Here is a 22,475-nt window from a genome sequence, read left to right on the forward strand (position 1 = left end):
GGTTAAAGGTCAGTGTACAAGGTTGTGAATGGATGAAGACGAGAAGGAGCATTTTGAAATGAGTGTTTTTAAAACTTGAGAGCTGACAGGTGATTGGCTAAATGTCAGAGTGCGAGGTTGCGATTGGATGAAGGCAAGAAGCTTGTGGAGCTTGGAGGTCATGAAAACACGCACACTGGTGCTGAATATTTATGGTTGTTGGATCAGCGAATGCAGGAAAAAGCTGTTTTAATTACTCAGTCGAGAGATGTGGAGAATAAAGGACATTCGAGCTGAGATTGTTTGTTTAATATTGATGTTACTTATAATGACATTCCTCGCAGCTCTTTCTGTCAAATCCAAAGAATTACTTTTTTAAAAGAAATACTTGTAAATCCAGAGCAGTGTTAACTAAACCAGGTTGTTAACACTGCTGTGGTTGAGGAGTCCAGTCTCACTGTTTCTGACAGTTAATCTGACCTTTTTAAAGTTCCTGTACAGTTGTTGGATGTTATCTCACACTGGAAAATGAAACAGGAAGTCCAAAAGAAAACTTAAGAATCCACAAACAAGAGAGTTGAAAATTGTCAGAATAAATAATTTCAGATTTGCTTTATTCACTGAGGTCCTGTGCTCGCTGCGTTTCCAGATTCCCTCAGTCGTGTTTTTGCTTTTGCTTTGTCCGGCTTTGGGTTTGCAGCTGTGTCTGGATGTGAGCTGATGTGACCTGTGCTGGAAGGCACGGGATTGTGGAGCCTCCCGGTGGTCAGTGCTGCTTTCTGCAGTTTGAGCTGCCGGATGTCACTGAGCAGCAAGGCCTCCTGGGTCAGACTCGCCAGCATCTCGCCTTCTGTGGCCCTCACTGCTGCACGAACCAGTCCCAAAACCGCCTACACAGAATGGCAGATGCAGATATGTTCAAACGTTTTTATGTTTTTAGATCCCTTCTGTGAGTCTTACCTCTTTATCCAGTTCATCATCATCAGGAACATCAACCTCCGCCAGTGTGACCCTTGACCCATGCCGGAGCACCTTCAGCTCCTCCTCCTTCAGTCGCAACTTTGAGGTGAGCTCGGCTTGATGACGCTGATGCTCCCACTCATGCAGATCTGTGCCCTGAAGCCCAAGTACAGTGCATCTTTTTTGAAGTTGAGGCTTCATGGCAGCATCATCAGATAATCGTCCCCAATCTGCATTAAATAACCTGTCTGTCTCTAGATATTTTAGTGTTAATTATGATAAACTAGTTGCTGATTACAAAAGCTTTGTTACCTTCGCGAGAGGACAGGGTGTGGGTGGCAACTGCACCTCCAAATGTAGCTGAGCGATGGACATGTTGGCAGCTCCACTCACCGCCGCCTGGAAAAGCCTCCACCGGGTGATGCAGGTGTCAGTCATGAACTGGGTGAACTCATGTTGGTGGACGGGGGTCAGGTTTGGCAAACATTCAGACAGCACGTCTTTCAGCAAGGACAACAGTTTGGGTACGTCAAGACCTGATGGATGGAAGACAATAAAGTCCAGAAGCCTGAGAGGAAGATAAACCAAACGTCAGCTAAATAACAACGAATTTGTGCTCTGTGGCTTTGAAAAGATGCTCAGCTCAAAATAGCTTCCAGCCCCAAGTGTGATGGACCTGTACTAATAATACTGCATAAAGAATATCTTAATGAGACACGCAGAGAATGACTCACTGGAAATGATTCACTCGAATTGGGGTTCCAGAGCTGAAAAGAACATCTATAATAGATGATCAGCAAGAACAGGCATTCATGTGTGTATTCAGAAAGCAGAAACGTGCTCTGCAAGACAAGCTTTTTCAAAACAGAGACTTCACCTGCGTCATAGGTCATTAAACCTTTTGTGTTAGGAGCATCATCACGCCATGCAGCTGACAATAGAAGCGACACATTTCATCAACTCCTATTGCAACTGAAATTCAAAAACGGATAATAACAGGCTGAGTCAGTGGGTACAGAAAGTGACTTTTTCAACATCGCTGAAGCCTTTCTTTTTGCGCTCTCTCAGGAAACACAGTGCTCTGTTCTCTGGTCCCTCACACACACACAAAAGTCTTTGATCGTGACCTCCAGGTGAAGTGCTCCGTCACCTGCAAGGGTCTACACAGTACACTGCTGTTTGCTCTGACCGTCCAGCTGCGGGAAGATGCCTTTGGCGGTCGCTGCTGCCCGGATCACGTCAGGCCAGGGGAAGCCACAGGCCGCGGCGAACATGGCAACGTCATACACGAACTCCTGATGGAAGCGCCGGCGTTCATCGCAGAACTCGGGCCATGAGAAGTGACAGCTGAGCCTCTGCACACCGGCCTCCCTCTATCACACACAGTCATCCAAACACAAGAACACACATCATTTGTTCTACAAGAAGAAGCATCACAACGGGCTAAAAGTCATGCATTTAAAGGCAGACTTGGCGTTAGCTCTCTCAGTCGGCTCCTTCATGTTTGGGTCGGTTATGGTCGTGCTATAAAATTCCCGGCAGCATTGAAGGCACCACGATAACACGACTTTTTCTATTTACTGATTAAATAAATAAATAAATAATGCGGTAATTGAATGCTCGCCTACCTGGTTTGTCACTATCTGTGCTATTTCACTCTCCGTCAGGATATCCATCCTTGATACAAAAAGAAATACAGGTGCGTTTGGTTGCTATGGGAGACGGACGCGGGCACGTGACGGGGGCGTGCGGCGCTGTTAACGCGAACACGTCACATGTACGTACGACGTGTGGCAGCTGATGGAATGTCCGGATCCAGATTTCAGATTCTCTGCTGAACGAGGCTTTATTTTTAGGTTTTTGTCATGTTCCTAAACATCAACAAAACTCATTTTTCCATGTTGTATTTAATTGATGTATAATCCACAAAATATTGTCATGGTTGAAATGTTATGACACATTTTGTTTATTAACCCAGTAGATTCGGTTTGTCACCTGTTGAAAAGGGCTGTCAGACAAACTGTTATTGTTTGTGAGTTTATTAGAGAGCACCGGAGCTGGTGACTGATTCAGGTTTATCACTCCGGCTCAACAGATGGCTAATCCTCTTTAACATGGATACTCCTCCTCCTCCTCCTCCTCCTCCTCTTCTTCTCTTCTTCCTCTCCCCTTTTCCGCCCTCTCCTCATTTCTTGTCTCCTCTTCTACCTCCATCCTCCCCCTCCTGTGTTCTTCAACAAATAAAGCGGAGGAGAGGGTTTTCTCATGCATGAATAACGGAGTGGGTTTAATGTAAAGTTAGCCATATAAGCAACGCACCATTTCCGGTCGTGCATGTTACCATAAAAATTTAGAATTCAATTTCCACGTCAATGCACACTTTTTAAATCTTCCCAAATATTTTATTTATTAATATCACATAAGTGAATGTACGTTTAATTTTAATAAAACGTTTTGTTCCACAGAAAAACAAACAGAGGGATTAATAGTATTTTATGGAAATGAATTTCTGTGCTGGTTCATAATGATGGCTCTGCAAAATTTTAGGTAATTATTTTATTACAAATGTGGACTTCAGCTTTCCAATGCAAAGAATGGATGTTTCTAAAAGGGATTATAGAAAGGTCTGGATAGCAATCCCTCACCCACCTCTACAAGTAATACTGTACTCCAGTACGATGACTTTCTACCCAGCCTTGGTGCCAGCAGTCTGGATTTGGTGCATTTAAAGTCAGAGATTTTTGGTGATTGTGAGGGTTGAATTCACGCTACTTTGATTCATTACATCTGAGAAGAAACATATTAGAAAGCTCGAATATGTATTTATCTATTAATCCCACCAGTGTTTATTATTATTAGATTCTTTTTACATAATCTTCCATGCAATGCATCTGATTTAGTTAATGTTAATGTTTCAGCATTTCTTGTTTTAGACTTAGACTTTATTTTATTGATCCCAATTGGGAAATTCTTTTACTGCAGCAACAAAAGCAAACATACACATAAACATAAAATATATACAATAAAGAAGAATAAGGATGAGAATAAAACTAAAAAATGACCTTAAAAATTTTACAAAGTATATAAACATAGAATAGCAGCAATTCTGCTGTATGTAACTAAGTATATAAACATAGAGTAACAGAAATTGTTATAAATAAGTATAACTCAGTATATAGTAGTTGTATATAATACATATTATAGAATTTTATTTTGTTTTATTTTGAGTGACAGCTGTTCTATATGACTATATGGTGATATAAATGATTAGTCTAATTATTTCTCATGATCTATTATTTTGTCAGGTTGTAAATATTGCACCAATGTATCCATTACAAACTAAGACGCGCGGACGTGACGCTTTAATTTGAAAGTCTAATTAATTTACTTCCGGTGTTGAAGCTGCTGACTTGACGCGTGTCTGAACGTGCGCCTCTTATCCACAATCTCTGGGGGAAGCTGGGCGCTGCTGTGGCCGATGCGTCTGACAGAGCTGTCCGCCGCACGTCGGTCCGTGCTCACCGCTGCTCGCTGGACTTTAACATCTCACCATCCGGGCTGAATTTCTTTTGCTTTTGTTTTTGTTTTTTTCTGCATCCACAATCGGCCATCAACCTTCCATCACTGGTGTCGCTATGCGTTCACATCGGTAAGCCTGATCTCTTTCCTCTTCAACTCCTGTTGCTCTGCAGACAACATTCCCTTTGAAACTCCTGAAGACCTGGCCTACAAGCTCTGCAGCGGCTGGCAGTGCGTTTGTTTGTGTGTGCACGTTGTTAGGCCTGTGTTGTATGACTCTATTTTCGAACTATTTACATACAGTGCACACATGCATACGTGTGTGAGAGAGAGAAGAGCCAAAGAGAGGTCCAGGTGTGAGGATCAGGTGAGTCACACGCAGACCTGTTAATGGGATGAGACACAGAGAGCATATAATCTCTCCTTTGCTCTCTATTTCCTTTGTCCTGCTGGCTGAACCAATTCCGCTTCAGCACTGACAGAACTTCAGTGAGTTTTGCATTTTAAGGAGAAGAAAAGCGAGGTCCGTCATTCAGTGTGTGAACAAACAAAAGAGTTTTGGTGCTTAAGATGAATGCAGGATGAAGAGTCGCTGCCTGGGTGCTTTTGTGTAAATCAGCCACAGATGTAATGCAGAGGTGATGAGGTCCTTGATTTATCCATAAGGAATACCCATCAGAGCCAGAGACCAGCTGTGTGATGCTTCACTTTGATGTCTGGCTCCTGTCAGCACAGGACCTACTCATCCCTGACTTCCTGTCTACCCAGAATCCTCTGAGGCCCACCTACTCTCTCTCTCTGTCTTTCATTAATGCTGTGAAGCGGATAACCTGCAGACTGATGAAATAAGGAGTTACATAACTCTGAACTGCAATTAACTACACTTGTTCTTAAAAGCGTAAAAAGAGTGTTTTGTAGACTGGAAAAAATATTTTAGATTTTCTCTTCTTTTTTCTTTTCTTTTTTTTTGTGCTTTGTTGCTGTTTATGACGTGATTTTAAAGCGTTGCATTGCAATACGGTGTCCCTGAACAGCAGCAAGAGACACTGCTCTGATTGAATAAAAAAAAGTTTGAAGGACTTTCAGAGTAATCATCCTGTAAGTCCCTTTTATCTTATTTTGTGTGTAAAATTTGAGACCAAAACCTTGAGATACACCAGAATTATTCATTCTTTTAAAATCAAAACCAAACTGAGGATAATCCAGAATTGCATAATCCATATTTCAGCACATAAGGCTCATGAACTGTCTGCTTATCTTGTTGATTTTTAAACTTATATCAAAACAGAGATCTCATTCTGGCAGAGTTGCACCTTAAGTCCTTAAATTGTGCACTAAAAGCAGCTCTGCTGAATATTTTTACACCATCAATGGATCAAACAAATACTTACATATGAATGGCGGTCACTTGCACTGATGAAGCAGAGGCCACACAGAATCAGTTCCTCTCACTTTCACAGAGTTGTAGCATGTTCTAGATAATTGTTTTGGTTTTATGGCCCCCAGCTCCACAGTTTTGGTTCACTCTCACGGCTCTGATCAGCATCATGTCCAGCCTCAGCAGGCAGCCTGCCCAGCAGCAAACAGCACAGACAAGTTAGCAACTAGCTGGTGAGCATAGTGGAGCATTTAGCAGCTAAAGAGCAAGCTAATTTGAAAGAATGGAAATAAACCAAATGAAGTGTCTCAGTAGGAAGTTCTTGTGCGTAGAGTCTTCTTCTGGTGTGCTGAGCCATCATGAGCTCATTACTTCTCCTGAGGCCACAGAAGGAAAACACTCCCACAGCAATGACAGTTGGGTATGTTTCCTTACTGACCACAAGGGGCAGCAGCGAGTCCAAAGCACACCCAGGATGTACGCTGGTTTAACCAAAGCACATGTGGTTAACGCCTGCTCACCTCTGATAAAGAGCAGATTTGAGGAAATCGACTTGACTATTTCCCCTCATGTTACTTTCTGCTTCTACTCCACCACATTTCAGAGGCAAATATTATATTTTTTACTCCACTACATTTATTTAAAGGTCCCACACACGACATCTACACAGCTAGAATTCTTTCCTCGAGAAAACGTCATAGTCAAATATGTATGTTCAGAGAAAGAGTTTGACAAAATAGTGAGAAGAGTGAACAAACAGACTGAAAATATGAAGCAAAAATGATTTGGAAATGGTTTTAACAGTGATGTTGTGATGACCAGTCATTATTCCACCACTCCCCCAGTAGTAGTAACTAGTTTGCCGTGGCGCAGTTCAGTCGGAGCAGTTGGTGTTTTCAGTGATTTCTAAACAGCAGGCGCCCTGCTGTCAGACAGATTGTCTGTAATTACAATCCTCTCCGACCAGAGCCGTGTGTGTGTGCGTGTGTGCATGTGTGTGACACTGAAAGACAGACATGGAACAAAACAGAGAGAGACGGAGGGAGCGGACTGTATCTGAGGGAGCATACAGTATTTTAGATCACTGTGACACACACTCAGACTGTATGAACAGACCTCTGGACCTCCCAGCTTAATGTTAAGACGCATATGTGGAGATTCAATGATCATCAAAACACAAGTGGTTTTTACTCCACGGTTATCCACTGTCACCCCCCCCCGCCCCCCCTTTCCCCTCAAACTCAACCTGGTGCAATATTTCAGCCTTTCAAATCTGTGTTCAGTCCAGCGTTTTAGTTCGAATAAAAGAAGCCATCAACATTTGAAATGAGCTTCTCCTCCGCCAGGTGAGGTGCGGCGTGCTTAAGAGCACCACTTGTCTCACCACCATCTTGGCCTCACCATAGCAACCCCCCTCCTTCTCCGACACACTCACACAGGTCCTTAAGCAGGCTTTTGGTTCTATCCTTAGCCCTCCCCCTCCTCCTATCTTCTCCTCTCTCCTCATTTCTCCTCTCTCCATCCGCCCCCTCCCTCCCCCGTGTGCCCGATTACCGTCTGCCATCTTACCCTGAGAGCCGTGGGACCAGGGGCTCCGCTGTCCTTCTTAGTGTATGACTCAAGCTGCAGTGTTAACTCCTGGGCTGACTCGACCGGTCAGACCCCGCACGGACAGGAACAGATTCCCTTCCAGCTTTTTCAGATCTCTTTGGACCATGATTCCTGAATATGTGAGTAGTGTACCTAGTTTAATAATGGTGTGTATATTTGTAAAACTCACTGTTAAGTGGAAAAGATTAGGAGTTGAAATGTTTGCGTAAGGATTAAAAAGTCTGAAATCGGTGAATAGTTGTAAAAATGCTTCTTTAGTTGACATTTTTTCATGTTTTTAATCTTTAAAAGTGCCCCAGCTTAATGCCATCACTGGTGTTTTGTGTCATTATTGTTCCTTATGAAGTATGAATAAGAAAAGAATCAGCTGTTTTAATAATACTGTAAATTAATGAGACTACTCTTGAAATTCATGTGTTTTCAGGTTTCAGGTTTCGAAGTATGGGCCTATTTTCAGTCCAACAGCTAACTCTGCTTTCCTTCGTCGCTGCCTTGTTGGTCTTCCGCGATGATTTGACAATAAATAACTCTTCTTTAAAAGGCGAAATCAAATGCTCAGGGTGATATTTGAGGTGTAAAGTTCTTAGGACACCGAACTGGGGAGGGATTAGGAAGCAGAGCGTCACGTTGGGGATGTATACAGCTAAGAGTAGTGATTTGGCCTCCAGTGTGGCCTCATGGGACTTAAAAGCTTGCTAAGCCTGCTGATAACGTTCACCTTTTTCATAGGTTATTGAAAGTCATCCCTGTTACCAGTCGTGTCTCCTGGACTGATTCAGGCTGTTTATCCTGCAGTTGTTTGCTCACATCAGGGACACGTGATTGTTTTTTTCTCATAAAACTTTATGTTAGCATGTGTGTGTGACTATGCAGTTATCCAAATACACAGCTGTGAAACCCATCCAAACCAAACAGAATATGATTCTTTGTGTGTATTCGTCTGTCAGTCAGTAAACTGTGAGGTTTGAAGACACAGTGTGAAATACGTGCCGTACATTATGCAAGCTGGTTTATGCTGTTCAGAAGCAGGACAGAAACTTTCTGCATCCGTTCCAAATAGGATTTGTAGATGTGCGTTAGGCTGCTCCACTAAATATAGAAGGCTGTGAAAAGCTCTGTCTTTAACATCTATATAGATGTGCATGTAGCTGCATTTGATATCAGTTCCATTATGTGACTGTTTTCTGTTAAAAATGGATGCCAGTTTTGCCATTTTTTATACCAAAATTGACTAACTTGTGTAGAGGCATTCTGTTTCAGCCAAATTGTGCTCAGTGTCTTTTGTTTTGTATCACTTGGACATGAAGATGCTCACAAAAAACATGTTGAGAATCATCGGGAACCTTTAGGAAATCTATCACTGCTCAGGCACGTCGCTATTCAACGCAGGAAGGCAAAACCTTTCGGTCTGTCATGTAACAGGCCGTTTACCTGGAGGCTTATAGGTTTGATTTGGAAAGGACTTTCTCCAAAATGCTTCCCCTGTTGCAGCCAAATGGCACATGTAACACCCTTAAATGTCAGGTAGTCCTGTTAGTGGATGTCCTGTCCTGAATCCTCATGCAAACACCCTGATTAGGCATTGTGACCTTGTGAACGTGATTAGAAAGTGTGTGAACAAGAAAACAAAAGGCCATGTAACACATTAAAATGCTGATAAAATGAAAAATGAATCTTTTGAGAACATTTAATCTTGTAATTCTAACAGGTGATTGATGCACCATCCTAATAATGGTGATTCTATTCCAGTTTGTGCGTGCATGTCTGCAGTATAGTGCTCATTTGTGTGTGTCCCTCAGGTGTGTGTGAGATTGCAGCATGCATTCAGTCCAGGCAGGGATGTGGGACCCCCGGCCCCCATCTAAACATGCCTCGCCCCTCCCCCCGCCACCCCTCTCCAACGTACGCCTCGCCCATGTGACCACAGCCACCCCGGCCAAGAGGATCACCTTCTACAGAAGCGGCGACAGCCAGTTCGGGGGTGTCAGGATGGCAGTCCACAAGCGCAGCTTCAAATGCTTTGATGCCCTGCTGGACGACCTTTCCCAAAAGGTTAGTGTGACAGGCAGTAGGGGTGGGACGTAGAGATTTCTTTTGAAGCTGATTGTAGAGATGCAGCTGTACTGTGCTTTAATCTTTTCAACAGGCAACAACATTAATTCTGCTTCCTTTACTTTCTCTTATTTTAGTTTGATCTGGAGGCACACTGGTAATAAGTTGATAGGTCCAGATATGAACGGTCTATAATGTACATCTGCATGTGTGCGCCCACATACAGGTGCCCCTGCCATTTGGCGTACGCACTGTGACCACTCCCCGCGGCACCCACACCATCAAACACCTGGAGCAGCTCCAGGACGGCGGCTGCTACCTTTGCTCTGACCGGCGGCAGGCCAAGCCAGTCAACATGGAGCTGGCCGGCAAACGCCCAGCCATCTGGTACCATCACAGCCAGAGACCCCAGAGGCCTGAAAACTCATCTGCAACACCGCCTGGCCACTTCCCTTACAGGCAGCGACGAATCCTGCTGGTGAAGAACAGCGAGCCGGGGATGAGGAGGAGCGTGGTGCTCAGCAGGAGGTCAACCAGGAGCCTGAGGGCCTTTCTGGATGAGGTATCTGAGGTGATGCAGTTTCATGTCCGTAAACTCTACACTGCAGAGGGACGCAGGGTAAGAAGTGGTTTGTCATGGTTTTGTGTGTTTCGTATTGCAGATGTCATCCCGTGTAGTAGAAACTCCTGACTCTGCGTGAATTTATTTCTAGATTGACAACGTGCAAAGCCTGATGACTTGTCCTGGTGTGTTGGTGTGTGTCGGCCGGGAAGCCTTCAGCCCAATGCTGGTAAACTTCATCAGGAAGAGCTCAGAGGAAAAACTGCCAGGTTTGGGCACCAGGTCCCCCGGTCTTGGCCCCAGGACTCCTGGAAACGGGGCCCGATCTCCTGCTACTCAAGGAGCGAGATCCCCACCTCATGGAGCTCAGTCCAGAGCCAGCGAGTACAGTGAGGGGCACGAAAGCAAGAAAAATGGTGAGTTGCTTCCTCATGACAAAATGTACATCAAGCCAAGTATTGCTGTACTCTTGTGTGGGTAAATAACCAATACACAAACTTCAATTTCAACAACAGCCCTGGAAAGGTTCAGATTACATTTACGTTTGTTTTTCTCTCCCTCTCTCTCTGTTCAGTTAACTTTGGTCTGGAAACCAAAAAAAGCATCATCCACCCGCGTTCAGATTCCTCAAACCGCTCCACCCGTTTCTCCTTGTCTTCAGAGAAGTCATACGGCAACGGTGTCAGCACCTACTCCCAGGCCAGACCGGCGATCATGAACGAGGACATTGAAAAGCGTGTCCTGGTCAACAAAGATGGCAGCCTCTCAGTAGAGATGAGGGTGCGTTTTCGCCTGCACAACGACGAGACCCTCCAGTGGTCTACGCAAATAAAAAAATCCCCATCTCTTACCAATGACTGTTGCCCCCTGAGCCAGGCCCAGCCTAATTACCTGCAGCAGGGTCAATCAGAGAGCTGCTCCGACCCTGATTCCACATCCTTCGACCCAGAGGGTGTGGATTATTCCAGCCAACCCCTGAAGCATGTTTCTGAGGGGAACCACTGCCCCTGCTGTTACCAGAGACAAGAGCAGCAGTACGACTTGTGGGAAAACCCAGCACACAGCCACATACAGCCTCCTGTCCCACCCCCACATACCTCCAGCCACACCCACACTATGATGAGACATACGCACTCCTCGAGCTCTTCCTCATCGTGTAATTCCAGGAGGGTGGTACGCTGTCGAGCGCGGCTCTCCAACTGCGGCAGAGGCTCAGGTTCAGAGCAGAGCCAACTGGTCCAGGAGGAGATGTGTGTGACGGAGCAGGTCGAGCGCACAGTTGAGGTGGAGCAGGACGGAGACACTCATGTCGAGGTACACAGGGTGAGCCGGTGCTGCAGCCGCAGCGAAGTAGTTAGCCGGAAGTCTGCAGAGGATGAGCTAATGGTTGAAGACGAGGGGGAGCGGCCGTTCTCCGCCATCAGCAGCTCCTCGCATGTCCTGCAGTCACTGAAAGAGGACCAGGATGATGACCTGCCACCCACCACCTCACAGTGCTGTCACAGCAATGGACCATCCCCATCCCCAGCCTTTGAGACTCACCTGAACGTCAAACCAACAGGCAGCGTCACGGCCGGTTCCGTCCACTCCACGGAACACAAGACGCACGAGGACGGGGAAGAGACAGGAAGCAGGCCGGTGTCTGCAGCCTCTTCCTGTCACTGTGGTGCAGCCACCCCACGTTCAACAGCTGAAGCAGAGGAGATGGACCAAGCTCCCACCTCAAGGTCCAAAACAAGCAGAGCCTCAAGCAGGTCCAGCAAAGCCAAGATCCCAAACTCAGAGGAAGCTGCAAATGACGAGAATGAGGAGATAAAGAGAGTTGTCAGTGGTTTGTCTGGTCACACAGGACTTTCAGCAGGCTCTCCGCAGTCAAGGGCATCCAGCGTGTGTCCTAATTGTGGTGGCTGCAAACGCATGGGCAACTCTGTTTCCAATAGTAGAGCATCACAGAGGTCCCATCATTCCCACCAAGCCTCTCCAGAGCCTCCCTCGCCTCTCTCCAACCACGAGAATAATGGCAGTGATGATGATGGCTCAGATGTTTCAGCTGTGTCAACAGAATCCAACAAGACCAACCTCACTAACTACGGGCGTTTTTCTGGAATATCAAATGTCCTGGAGGGCAGAGCATCTAGTGTGATGTCCACAGCGTCCAATCCTGAGGCAGCAGAAAAAGAGGAAGAAAGAGCTCCAAGCGCCACCTCAGCAGCAAGCCGCAGATCCGATAGATCACACAAGTCCGGCTGTAATGGCAGCACTGGTGTAACAGCGGAAAACGAGGAAGAGAGAAGCCCCAGTGCCATGTCGGCTCAGTCCCACCGGTCTGCCAAGTCCAGCAAGTCTCACAAGTCCAACTGTAGCCATGCAGCTGAGGCTGCTGACATCAGGACAAGAGAGGAAGCAGAGGGAGAGAACGCTGTAGAGAGAGCACTTAGCCCCTTGTCAGCCAAATCTGCTGTTTCTTCCAAGACCAATGCTTCAGTCAAGTTAAGTATTATGGTTGCCTCCCCAGATGATAATACAGCTGTGAAAGAGGATGAAGAGGACACCCTCTCTATTAAGTCTAATGTTTCCAACAAGCCTCGCAAGGCAGAAAGACCTGATAGCGTGCTGTCCGCTAAATCAGCTAAATCAAACATGTCAGCAAAGTCCGGCACATCTCACAGGTCCACCTGCAGTCATTGTGCGAGAGCAGTATCTCCAGCTGCTAAGAGAGCTGATGAAGCTGTCAGCGAAGTAACGGGACAGGAAGAGGGAATGGAGGTAGAGGAGAGAGCAGCGAGTGCCATGTCAGCAAAGTCCAATCTGTCTGCCAAGTCGAATAAATCCCGGAAGTCCACCAAAGCTTCAGAAAGGTCACTTTCCCCCAGATCTGAAACTGGAGATGCTGAAAAAAGGGCAGCGAGTCAAATGTCTGGCAAGTCAGTTAAATCTAACATGTCTGTCAAATCTTCAAAGTCATGCAAGTCTAAATGTCATGGCAATGAAGTCGCAGCATCTCCAAGCTTAAGGAGAGCTGAGGAAAAAGACAATGAGATCGTAGAAGAGGGAACGCAGCAGAGGGCAGAGAGCGTGATGTCCGGTAAACTGGAAAATGAGGAGAGGGCGACCAGTGCAGCATCCTGTAAATCTCATAAATCTAACTGTAATGAGAACACAGGCTCTGAAATAGGAGACAACACAGGAGACGGTGAAAAAACTGAGGACCGGGCTGCCAGTGCTTTATCCGGTAAATCAGCTTCCACTGCAAAGTCTCACCACAAAAACTGTGACGCAAGTTCAAGGCTGGCTTCTCCAGCCAGAGACACAGCAAAGACAGAGGTGAACAACGAGGAGGACAGAACCCCCAGTGCAATGTCAGGAAAATCACACATCTCCGCCAAGTCCTCCAAGTCCCAGAAGTCAAACCGCACGGCAGCATCTCCAAATCCAGATGAAGCCGAGTGTCCTTCTATTGAGACAAATGGAGGAGAGAAGCAAAATCACGAGCGAGGGGCTAGTGTCATGTCTGCGAAGTCAAAATCGTCAGTGAGGTCCAGCACTTCTCACAAGTCCAATTCCAGCAAGAATCTCAAATCAGTGTCACCCAATCCAAATGTCGTCACCATTAAAACACCAGAAGGGGCTGAAGAGGAAGGAAATGACACAGCAGAGAGAGCACCGAGCGCTGCGTCTGCTAAGTCCGGGAAATCTGTTTCATCTGCTTTATCGCATAAGTCCGGTCACAACGGAGCAGTTGATATTGCTGTTATTGAAACAGCAAGTGCAGATGAAAAGGTTGTGGAAAACATCGCACCAAGAAGTGAATCTCCTGAACATTCTCATGGCCAAATGCTCTCACCCAGGAGGACACACAAAGCTCCAGCTGCACCCTCCAGCAGCCCTCAATCCCCTGTGCAACATTTGCTGCCTGGCCCCAGTGTTGGAGAGACAAGAGGGCCCAGTGCCTTGTCAGTTCACTCCACAGCCTCGACTAAATCTGGCAGGTCCAAATGTCGCTGTGGAGCCGCTTCAGCAAAGAAAGAAAAGGAGGTGGAGAAAAAGGAAGACAATGAGGAGCTGGAAAATGAAGAGGCTGCTGAGCAGGCTGCCAGCGTCCTTTCTACCAAAAGACAGAGGAGGGAATCAGGAGGCACTGAGCAAGCGCTCAGTCGAAACTCTTCAGGGTCAGTGTCTCTAGGTTTGCCCGAAGATCAAGAAACAGCTGACTCAGACAGTGGCAAGTCTAGTTTTTCTTTTCAAATAAACACTGAGAGTAAAAGCAGAGTGAAGACAGCGACTCCTGATGTCCCCAGAAGCACAGAGGAGTCTGCCGTGAAGGAAGATGTGGAGGAAAGAGGATCCACCGTATCCCAAAAGTCCAAAAATAATGGCCGTAAAAGCACTTTGTCTGTCAATCCTCCAGCAGTCGATATCCCTATGATTGAAACACCAGGAGGGAGTGAGAATAAAGATGAAGAAGGTGGAGAGCAAAGGAGAGCCAAAAGCAGCAGGTCTCACAAGCCTTGCAACTGTAGTGTCAAAGCAGAAGAAACAGGAAGTGTTAAGTCTGCTTCGACGACAAAAGTTAACAATACTCTCGACAACAGGACCTCATCTGCAATGTCATCAGCAAGTGCTAAAGTTCGCAGCAAATCCCCTGCAAGTGCCAGAATTAAAAATGCTAATGTAGCAAAGACAGGTGCTGGAGATTCTGCAAGTAATGACTCTGAAAACAAGACTGTCAGTAGACCAGCAAGTACGGCTAAAGGGGAAGAAGATATTGCAGACCAAAAGGCGGCCATTGTCCACTCGAAGAGTCCCTGTTGCCTCAGGCCTGAGTCAGCAGCTTCGGCTCACTCAGAGTCTTTGAATCCAGTCAACTGTCGCAAGGCCAAATCCAGTGGCCCACACAAGTCCTCAAGCCCCTGTCCCTTACACACCAGACCATGCAGCAAAGTGGAGACATGCAGTGAGAGCACTCTGTCTCACTCTCTGTCCGCTGCTGACCTGCTGAAGGAGACCATGGCCGCTGCACGTCCACACAGCCAGCAGTCGAAGGCCAGCAAAGCCAGCAGCAAGCCCAGGAGTGAGAAAAGTGCAAGGCGCAAGAACCAGACGGATCAGGAGGAGCTGGCACTGACGCCTGCCTGTCTGCCCAACGCTTCCCCCAGTGAGGTCGTCAGCGACTGGCTGCGGAGCATTCCCGCGAACAGCAGCATGCTCGCGCTGGGCGATGAGCTGCATGAGGGAGAGGAGGAGGAGCAGGTGGGAGAGAAACCTGGAGAAGAGGCAGCAAAGGAGGAGGAGGATGAAAAAGCGGACAAGGAGGAGAAGGCTGAAGAGGAAGAAGAGAAAGCGGTGGAAGATGAGCGTGACGCGGCAGAGAAGGTGGAGAGTTCAGACCTGGCTCTGGGTGATGCAGAGGGGACAGCTTCTCGCCCCAACACGCTGTTGCTGGCCAGTGAGTCTCTGTCCAAGAACTGGCATTCTTCAGCTGCAGTGATGAAGGTGCTCCTGAGCTCCTCCCTGGGTCGATGTCAGAGCATGCCTGAGGTAAACCAACGACCTTACGTAAATTGCTTTTTGTCTAAGTGGTCATGTAACGAAACCTATTTTTATCAGTAATCGATAAGATTTTCAAAATGTTGTCTTTTATCAAACCGACAGTATCTTAGTGCTCAGCTACTACAGATAACATGTAGTACATAGAACAGAATTATCGAGAATTACACAGGTCTATGTGAAATGAGACATGTTTCTGCTGCATTTGACTAATACAACAAACTGAAAAAGCTTCTTAGAGAAACATCTGAAAAATAAATGTAACTATGAGAATGCATAGTTTATGAGGATATAGAATAGATTCTACTGTATGAATGTGAATGCAGTTTATGTATGTTATGTAATCGGTATTCTCTGCTGCCTTCTGTAGGTGTCTCCAGTTTATGGTCGTAGACTGAGCACATCAGCCAAGGGGTTATTGGACTGTTTGGCCCAGCTCCAGCTTATTGAGCCTGCAGTGAACCCGAGCTGTGAGCGGCTGAAGGACCGCAGCCAGCAATATGAGGACATTATGGCCATCCTACAATCCCTCTGGCTCACTGAACCCAGGGACATGGACGCCAAGGAGACCAAGGGCGTTGGTAAAGAGCAGGTGACTCCGCCGAGGTCCTCGTCTGGGGTGGATGTGAGCAGTGGCTCTGGCGGATCAGGGAAGGAGAATGGAAATCAAGGTGGAAATGAAGCAAAGCAAAACGAAACAAACGAGGCTGAATCTTTACATGAGGATGAGGGAGCGGAGAAGGTTGCAGAAGAGGAGGAGGAGGGAAACGTGGAGGCGGGACACAAGGAGATGGAGGCAGAAGCAGAAGCAGAGGAGACACTCACACAAGAGGCTAAGACAGACACAGCAGAGGAAGCAGCACAGAGTGAAGAGCACAGTACGGTCCCTCCAAGTCTGGACAGCCCAAAAGCCACTGAGAACCCCTCATCATCAGACAAGAGCTCTGCTAACGACAGCTCCAAATCCCCCACCGACAATGAGCGAGAGACGCTGGAGGACTCCAGCTCAGGCACGCCCCCGACTGTCCTGCGAGCACCCTTGTCAAAAAAAACATCCCAAGACCCTGATCCGGTGTGGGTCCTGCACCTTCTGAAGAAGCTCGAGAAGCAGTTCATGAACCACTACATCAACGCCATGGCGGAGTTCAAAGTTCGCTGGGACCTGGACGACAGCCTCATCCTGGACACCATGATCTCCGAGCTGAGGGACGAGGTGAGCCGGCGCATCCAGAGCAGCATCGAGCGTGAGGTGAAGAAGATTCAGGGCCGTGCCGGCAGAGCGGGGAGGTCACCCCGCCCACCACAAGGAGGGAACCTCTCCAGGGAGTCCACCATGACAGAGAGGAGGCGTCGCATGTTGAAGGTAGTTCCAGCACAGATCCTCTTGACTGCAGCTTGAAAGGCAGAAAGATAACGTTTGATTTATTTTTCAGGTCATGAAGAACCAATCGGTGAGAACTGCTGACTCCCTCAGTGATGGAGAGATGACGGGTGAGTTCAGCGACCAGCGAAGCGAGGACGAGTACTGCCCCTGCGATGCTTGTGTCCGCAAGAAAATGGCCCTGCGGCCTCTCAAAACAAACCCGCTGGCGGCTGAAGCACCAGTGATGATAGAGTTTGACCTCCGGAAGATACTGCAGCTGAAGAAGAACCCAGTGCCTGCAGTCATACCACCACCTGCAGAAGAGGAAGCTGACAGCATGGTCATAGATGATGAGGGGAGGAATTTAGATGTTGTGCAGGAGGAAGAAGAGGAGGATGAAACCAAAGAGGATATCAAAGCTGCCATTGTTTTAGAGGAGACGATCCCAGAGGAAGATGAGGAAAAAGAAGAAGATGGGGGTGAGGCGGAAGAGGAGGAGGTAAAAGAGGAAAACAGTGTGGGTGATGAGGAGCAGGAAGTGGAAGAGACAGGTGGTGAGGAAGCTGGGGAAGAGGAGACATCAGAAAATGGAGAGGAGGAGGAGGAGGAGGAGGAGGAGGAGGAGGAGGAGGAGGAGGAGGAGGAGGAGGAGGAGGAAGAGGAGGCGCAATGCCAATGCCAGTGTGCCAAAAATGAGGAGGAGAGTGACAAAGCAGGAGAGGGAGAGGAAACAACAGGAGAGGATGCTGAGGACACGAGTGACAACACAGGGGAGGAAGAGACGGCGAATGATGAAGAGAGAGCAGGGGAGGAAGAGGATGAGACTGCAGAGGATGAAGGGGAGACAGGAAGCAATGAGGGAGAGACAGGAACCGGGGAAGAGGAAGAGAGTGACAAGGAGACGGTAAAAGAGGCAACAGCAGGTGAGGGGGAGACCACTGAAAATGGTGAGGGTGAGGAGGAGGAGGCAGATGTGGAGGAGTGTGAGGTGTCTGAATTTAAGCCTGAGGAAGAAGAAGAAGAAGAAGAAACGAGCGGCAGGGAGAGCGGTGAAGAGGAGGCATCTGAGGAAACAGAGGATGCAAAAAATGCAGCAAATGAAGAATCCACGCCAGTTGAGGAGTTCGGGGAGGGGGACGTCAGCGCTTCAGCAGAGGCAGAGGACGAAGACGACGAGGGCGATGGCACCGGAGAGGGGGAGTCACACGAAGACGAAAAGGGAGGGGCGAGTGAAGAGCAGGAAAGGGAGGCGTCAGAGGAGGAAAGAGCCTCACTACAGGTAGGATCAATCAAACCAACGACCAAAACTGTCCTTTTTTAACATCAGTTCCAGTTTACCGACTGACTTCCTGGTGTGCTCACTTATTCAGCAACACTGCTGTGCCTCCAAATCTCAGCAAACCTACAAAAATAAAAGCTTTAAGTGTCGAGGAAGAACCAGAATTTCTAAAACAACTAATCTGTCAGTCAGTCAGTAAAATGTTTTAAAAAGAATTAACCAACTGTTCCTCCATTCTATTTATGAATTTGAGCGCCACCTATTTTTAAAAGCCACTGAGTGCCTGAACATGACCACTGGGTTCATTTCTGTGCCTTAAAGAGGAATCTGACCTACTGCAGCCCGAAACGCTAAAGTCTAAGCCTGTGGGAAAAGATAATCTGGCTATCCAATTAGACAGACAGAACAAATCTGTTTTGTTTGGCAGCAGCGCAGTGCTTCCACTGATGGACGACTGCTGTTACTGTCACTCACAGACAGCTTCGTTTTGAATCAGTGGTCCCGTCTTACTTGATGCACATTCAGACATTAATTTAAACGTTATGGCCGAGTTGCATTTAGCATTTTTTGACTGCAGCCTTCCTGCGCTGACAAAGTGAACGTAATTTACATTACTGCTCTTGTTATGCAACAAACACGTAGCTGTAATTACTGACACTTAGCTGCCCCAGTAATACCCAATGTAGTTCATTCCACCTGCCCTGAGATAATTCACTGTTATCTTGCTTAACCCTCAGGGCCCAGGGGTGACTGAGGGAGAGGAGGCTGATGCCGAAGACTCAGACACCGACAGCAAACGTCCAAGTGACACGAGTGCAGATGAATCAGGACGTGAAGGGGTCGCAGCCACGGGGGATGAAGAGGAGGAAGGGGGTGAAGGTGACAAAGGTGAGGAGGAGGTTGTGGAAGATGCTGTTGAAGAGCTAAAGCCTGAGGAAGAGGAGGGAGAGGTGAACGGAAACAAAACAGATGGCGCTCTCCTCCATCAGTTCACCAGGACCTCGGTGGAGTCCCAGCCCGGTTCCTTGGAGGACATTGACACAGATTCACCCGATAACCCTGTGAACTCCATAGAAGTGCCCAAAATGGGTGCTGGTGTATCCACCGGCGGTGGTGCAGGCCAGAGGAGGAGCCGGTCGCCGGCCAGGGTCAAACGCCGCAAACCCAAGGAGAGTGACGTGGATCTGGATGACTTTTAACTCATACAGAAACCAAACTTCAGAAGGTCCAAGACTCCCTAAACCCTTGACAGATAGAATTATGTAGGTTAAGAAACCAAAAACCCTCAAACACTTGAAGCACTTTATCACTCCAGATCCGGTGTAGGACTCACAGTGATTTACATGTAGAGTCTTGAAACTGAACGCACCATATCCTATTTATGACTGATATTTGTAATGGTTATATCTATATTTTTTTCTATGTTTGAAGGGATATGTATCTGTCTGTACTGTATCTGTATGAATAAGGTTATTATAAGGGTATTTTGACACCTGTGAGAGCTTATGTGAACTCAGTTTTGTGCTCAGTGGACCACAAATTTAATGATTAATCATATAGCCATTAATATACGAATTACCTCTGAGATATGTTAGACAGTTTCAGTAATGTTTCCCAAAACCAGTGTATTGATGCTGGGTTTATGTATCAATTCTTTGTCGATCATTTGGACATGTCTCATTGAGTCAGTGCTGTATTCTCAGGGGTTTGGACAGCCAGTCTGCTTTTGAAAGGATATCTAATAGGTTACTTAACGACCTGCTCACCTGTAGCGTGTACCTGTAGACTCCTGTCTAAAGCTCTGTGATGTAACCTGATTACCTTCAAGGAAGAGTTTGACAGTTTGCGTTCTTGCCAAGAGTTTGATGAGAAGACTGACACTTTCTGTCTGTATGCTAACATGAAGCGAAAGCCAGGAGACCGTTAGAGTTGCTGAATTTCTTGAACATCAGGACAGAGCCGGCTGCACGGTGGCGCAGCAGGTAGTGCGCGTGCCTCACAGCAAGAAGGTTGCCGGTTCGATCCCCGGGTCAGATGGGGCCTTTCTGTGTGAAGTTTGCATGTTCTTCCCGTGCATGCGTGGGTTCTCTCCGGGTACTCCGGCTTCCTCCCTCAGACCAAAAACATGCTCATTAGGTTAATTGATGACTCAGCGTTTGTCCTTACATGTGGCCCTGCAATTGGCTGGCGACCGGTTCAGGGTGTACCCCACCTCTCGCCCATAGAAGCTGGGATAGGCTCCAGCCCCCCGCAACCCCGAAAGGGATAGGCGGTATAGATAATGGATGGATGGATCTGGACAGAGCCAAGCTAGCTGTTTGACCCTGCTTCCAGGCTTTTTCCATGCTAGCTAAGCTAAGCTAAACTAATAACCTCCTGGCCATCGCTTCATATTTAGCATACAGCTATGAGAGATATGTTCCAACTATTCTTTTAAGTAACTTTTGCATTACTACTCCAAAATTGAAAAGAAAAAGTATTCAAAATCACAAACTGTACTTTAATAGTTTCATTGTATTTGTTTGAATTTCTGATATTTAAATTCAGTACATGTACTCATTATATTTATGTAGTCCAATTACTGTGATTCATTGACTGTACATGCATTTTTTCCCCAGGTTAAAAAAAACTTGCACACCAGAGCACAATGTGACACTTATATATGTGTGGGATTCTGATGCGCAGACATATCGACAGTACATACCAGGAGGCAAATGTTTGAATTCAGGTTTCTCTGCTGCTTCAAGTCAAGAGCTTCTCTTAAGTGTGCGGTACATGCTGTAGAGTTAAGTGGGGTTTGCATAACCAGCTGTGTGGAACAACAGCATGAAGCGTGTTACTGATGCCTTACTGTTTCCATGGTCATATGAAGGTTTTTCTATAGAAACAGAGGGGGAGATCACGGTTAAGTGGCTGTCCTTTGTTTCCTGACACCTTCTCTCTCTTCAAGTGGCTCCCCAGCAGAATCAGAGACCCTGTTAAAGAGGCTGAAATGGATCAACGTTAAACTGCTGGGAAAATATAAGACCCCTAAGGAGTATTTTCTCATATTTAACTGATACCAAACTGAGTGAGCTGGGCTCCAGGCCTCCTCCCTAACTGTACTCTCAGAGCAGAGACATTCTGCAAATGGTCAGTGTGTGTTCAGGACAGCGTGAACGAGGCGAAACGTGTATCTCTTATTGCATAGTCTGAGAAAAGACTCCTATATGTGGTCTGAAGATGGCGCGTTAGTGTGTGCGCGTCTGCGTGTGTGTGTGGGGGGGGTGCCTATGCTGCTATTGGTCTGTTCAGCTGTCCATCACTCTGTGACATCACCAAGTGAACATCATGTACATGTAATGAATATATGAATGTAATCTTATTGATATGAATAAAATAAATGCTCAGGATGGTGATTCTCATGTTATTTCACAAGTGCTTGAGGTGTCTGTCTCTTGGATGTGAATCAGAGCGGTTGCTTTCGAGTGTTTTGAACTGTAGGTGAGGCCCAGTGATCAAAGCAGTGTCATGATAATTGCAGAGTACTTTGCAGTGTGGTTGTGCAAATTTGACACATTGTTTTTCTGAGTTGGCGCTCGACATGCTTTGTGTTAACTTCAGTTATGTTGCGCTGACTGTCAAAGGGTTCACAGTGGCAGTCCTTGTATTGGTCTCTAGGTGGCAAACAATACCCTTTTTATTACTTCAGAGTTGTTCGTATAAATACTGAGAATTATGTGCTAATGCTCTCTGATCCAGATCTGATGTGTACTTTACCTTCCTGGACTGCCTTTGCTCTGTGCTTCCCTGCTGTGTTTGGCTACGCTCCAAAGGTGTTTCCAAAGCTGCTCAACTGCTCTCAAGATACACACACGTCACACTAATCCTGTCCCTGTGTGTGTGTGTAGGTGCGCGTGTGTGTGTGTTTTGAGCCACAGGGGGATTGAGGCTGACTTACGTCACATGGTAGAGCTTGTGCCTCTTGAAAACTGAACAGAACACAGGGTGAAAATGTTGGTGAAACATCAAATATCACCCCACACATCTTTTGAAACATAATTCATAATAGAAGTTATGCAATATTCTGTGTTTATTCCTGATTAAATATACTGTGTGTGTGGGTGTGTATGCCCACACGCACACACACACACACACATATAAATACACCAGGAGACAGGAAAAGTACATGCAATTTTTTTTTTTTTTTGCTGTATTTTCCTGTATTTGCTGCATTCTAACATCG

The 22,475-nt window shown here is 46.7% G+C and overlaps 2 protein-coding genes across 2 annotated transcripts; one reads left to right on the forward strand and one right to left on the reverse strand.

The window, feature by feature from the left end:
- Positions 1 to 274: 274 nt before the first annotated feature.
- c24h8orf74 (chromosome 24 C8orf74 homolog) lies at positions 275 to 2,672 on the reverse strand. The gene is made up of 5 exons (XM_070957895.1): positions 2,568 to 2,672; positions 2,129 to 2,312; positions 1,252 to 1,475; positions 940 to 1,095; positions 275 to 869 (listed from the first exon to the last, which is right to left on the reverse strand). The coding sequence occupies exons 1-5, from the start codon at positions 2,613 to 2,615 to the stop codon at positions 597 to 599; spliced, it is 885 nt and encodes a 294-aa protein (XP_070813996.1). The 5' UTR covers positions 2,616 to 2,672; the 3' UTR covers positions 275 to 596.
- A 4,735-nt stretch (positions 2,673 to 7,407) lies between these two features.
- rp1l1a (rp1 like 1a) lies at positions 7,408 to 21,636 on the forward strand. Its single transcript, XM_070958162.1, has 8 exons — positions 7,408 to 7,566; positions 9,247 to 9,499; positions 9,726 to 10,118; positions 10,213 to 10,477; positions 10,636 to 15,599; positions 15,979 to 16,971; positions 17,042 to 18,244; positions 18,982 to 21,636. Exons 2-8 carry the CDS (start codon positions 9,287 to 9,289, stop codon positions 19,447 to 19,449), a joined length of 8,499 nt encoding a protein of 2,832 aa, XP_070814263.1. The 5' UTR covers positions 7,408 to 7,566; positions 9,247 to 9,286; the 3' UTR covers positions 19,450 to 21,636.
- The last annotated feature ends 839 nt before the right edge of the window (positions 21,637 to 22,475 follow it).

This window comes from Chaetodon trifascialis, chromosome 24, assembly GCF_039877785.1.
Source record: "Chaetodon trifascialis isolate fChaTrf1 chromosome 24, fChaTrf1.hap1, whole genome shotgun sequence".
Taxonomy (NCBI): domain Eukaryota; kingdom Metazoa; phylum Chordata; class Actinopteri; order Chaetodontiformes; family Chaetodontidae; genus Chaetodon; species Chaetodon trifascialis.

Bases quoted from the DNA above. Each gene is read 5' to 3' on its own strand.
- c24h8orf74 (XM_070957895.1), bottom strand. From the start codon at position 2,615: ATGGATATCCTGACGGAGAGTGAAATAGCACAGATAGTGACAAACCAG. The intron at 1,476-2,128 runs GTCAGAGCAAAC...TCCATCCATCAG, and splicing joins CATCTTCCCGCAGCTGGACG to GTCTTGACGTACCCAAACTG. The intron at 1,096-1,251 runs GTAACAAAGCTT...CTTGGGCTTCAG, and splicing joins CACCCTGTCCTCTCGCGAAG to GGCACAGATCTGCATGAGTG.
- rp1l1a (XM_070958162.1), top strand. From the start codon at position 9,287: ATGTGGGACCCCCGGCCCCCATCTAAACATGCCTCGCCCCTCCCCCCG. The intron at 10,119-10,212 runs GTAAGAAGTGGT...ATTTATTTCTAG, and splicing joins ACACTGCAGAGGGACGCAGG to ATTGACAACGTGCAAAGCCT. The intron at 10,478-10,635 runs GTGAGTTGCTTC...CTCTCTGTTCAG, and splicing joins GCACGAAAGCAAGAAAAATG to TTAACTTTGGTCTGGAAACC.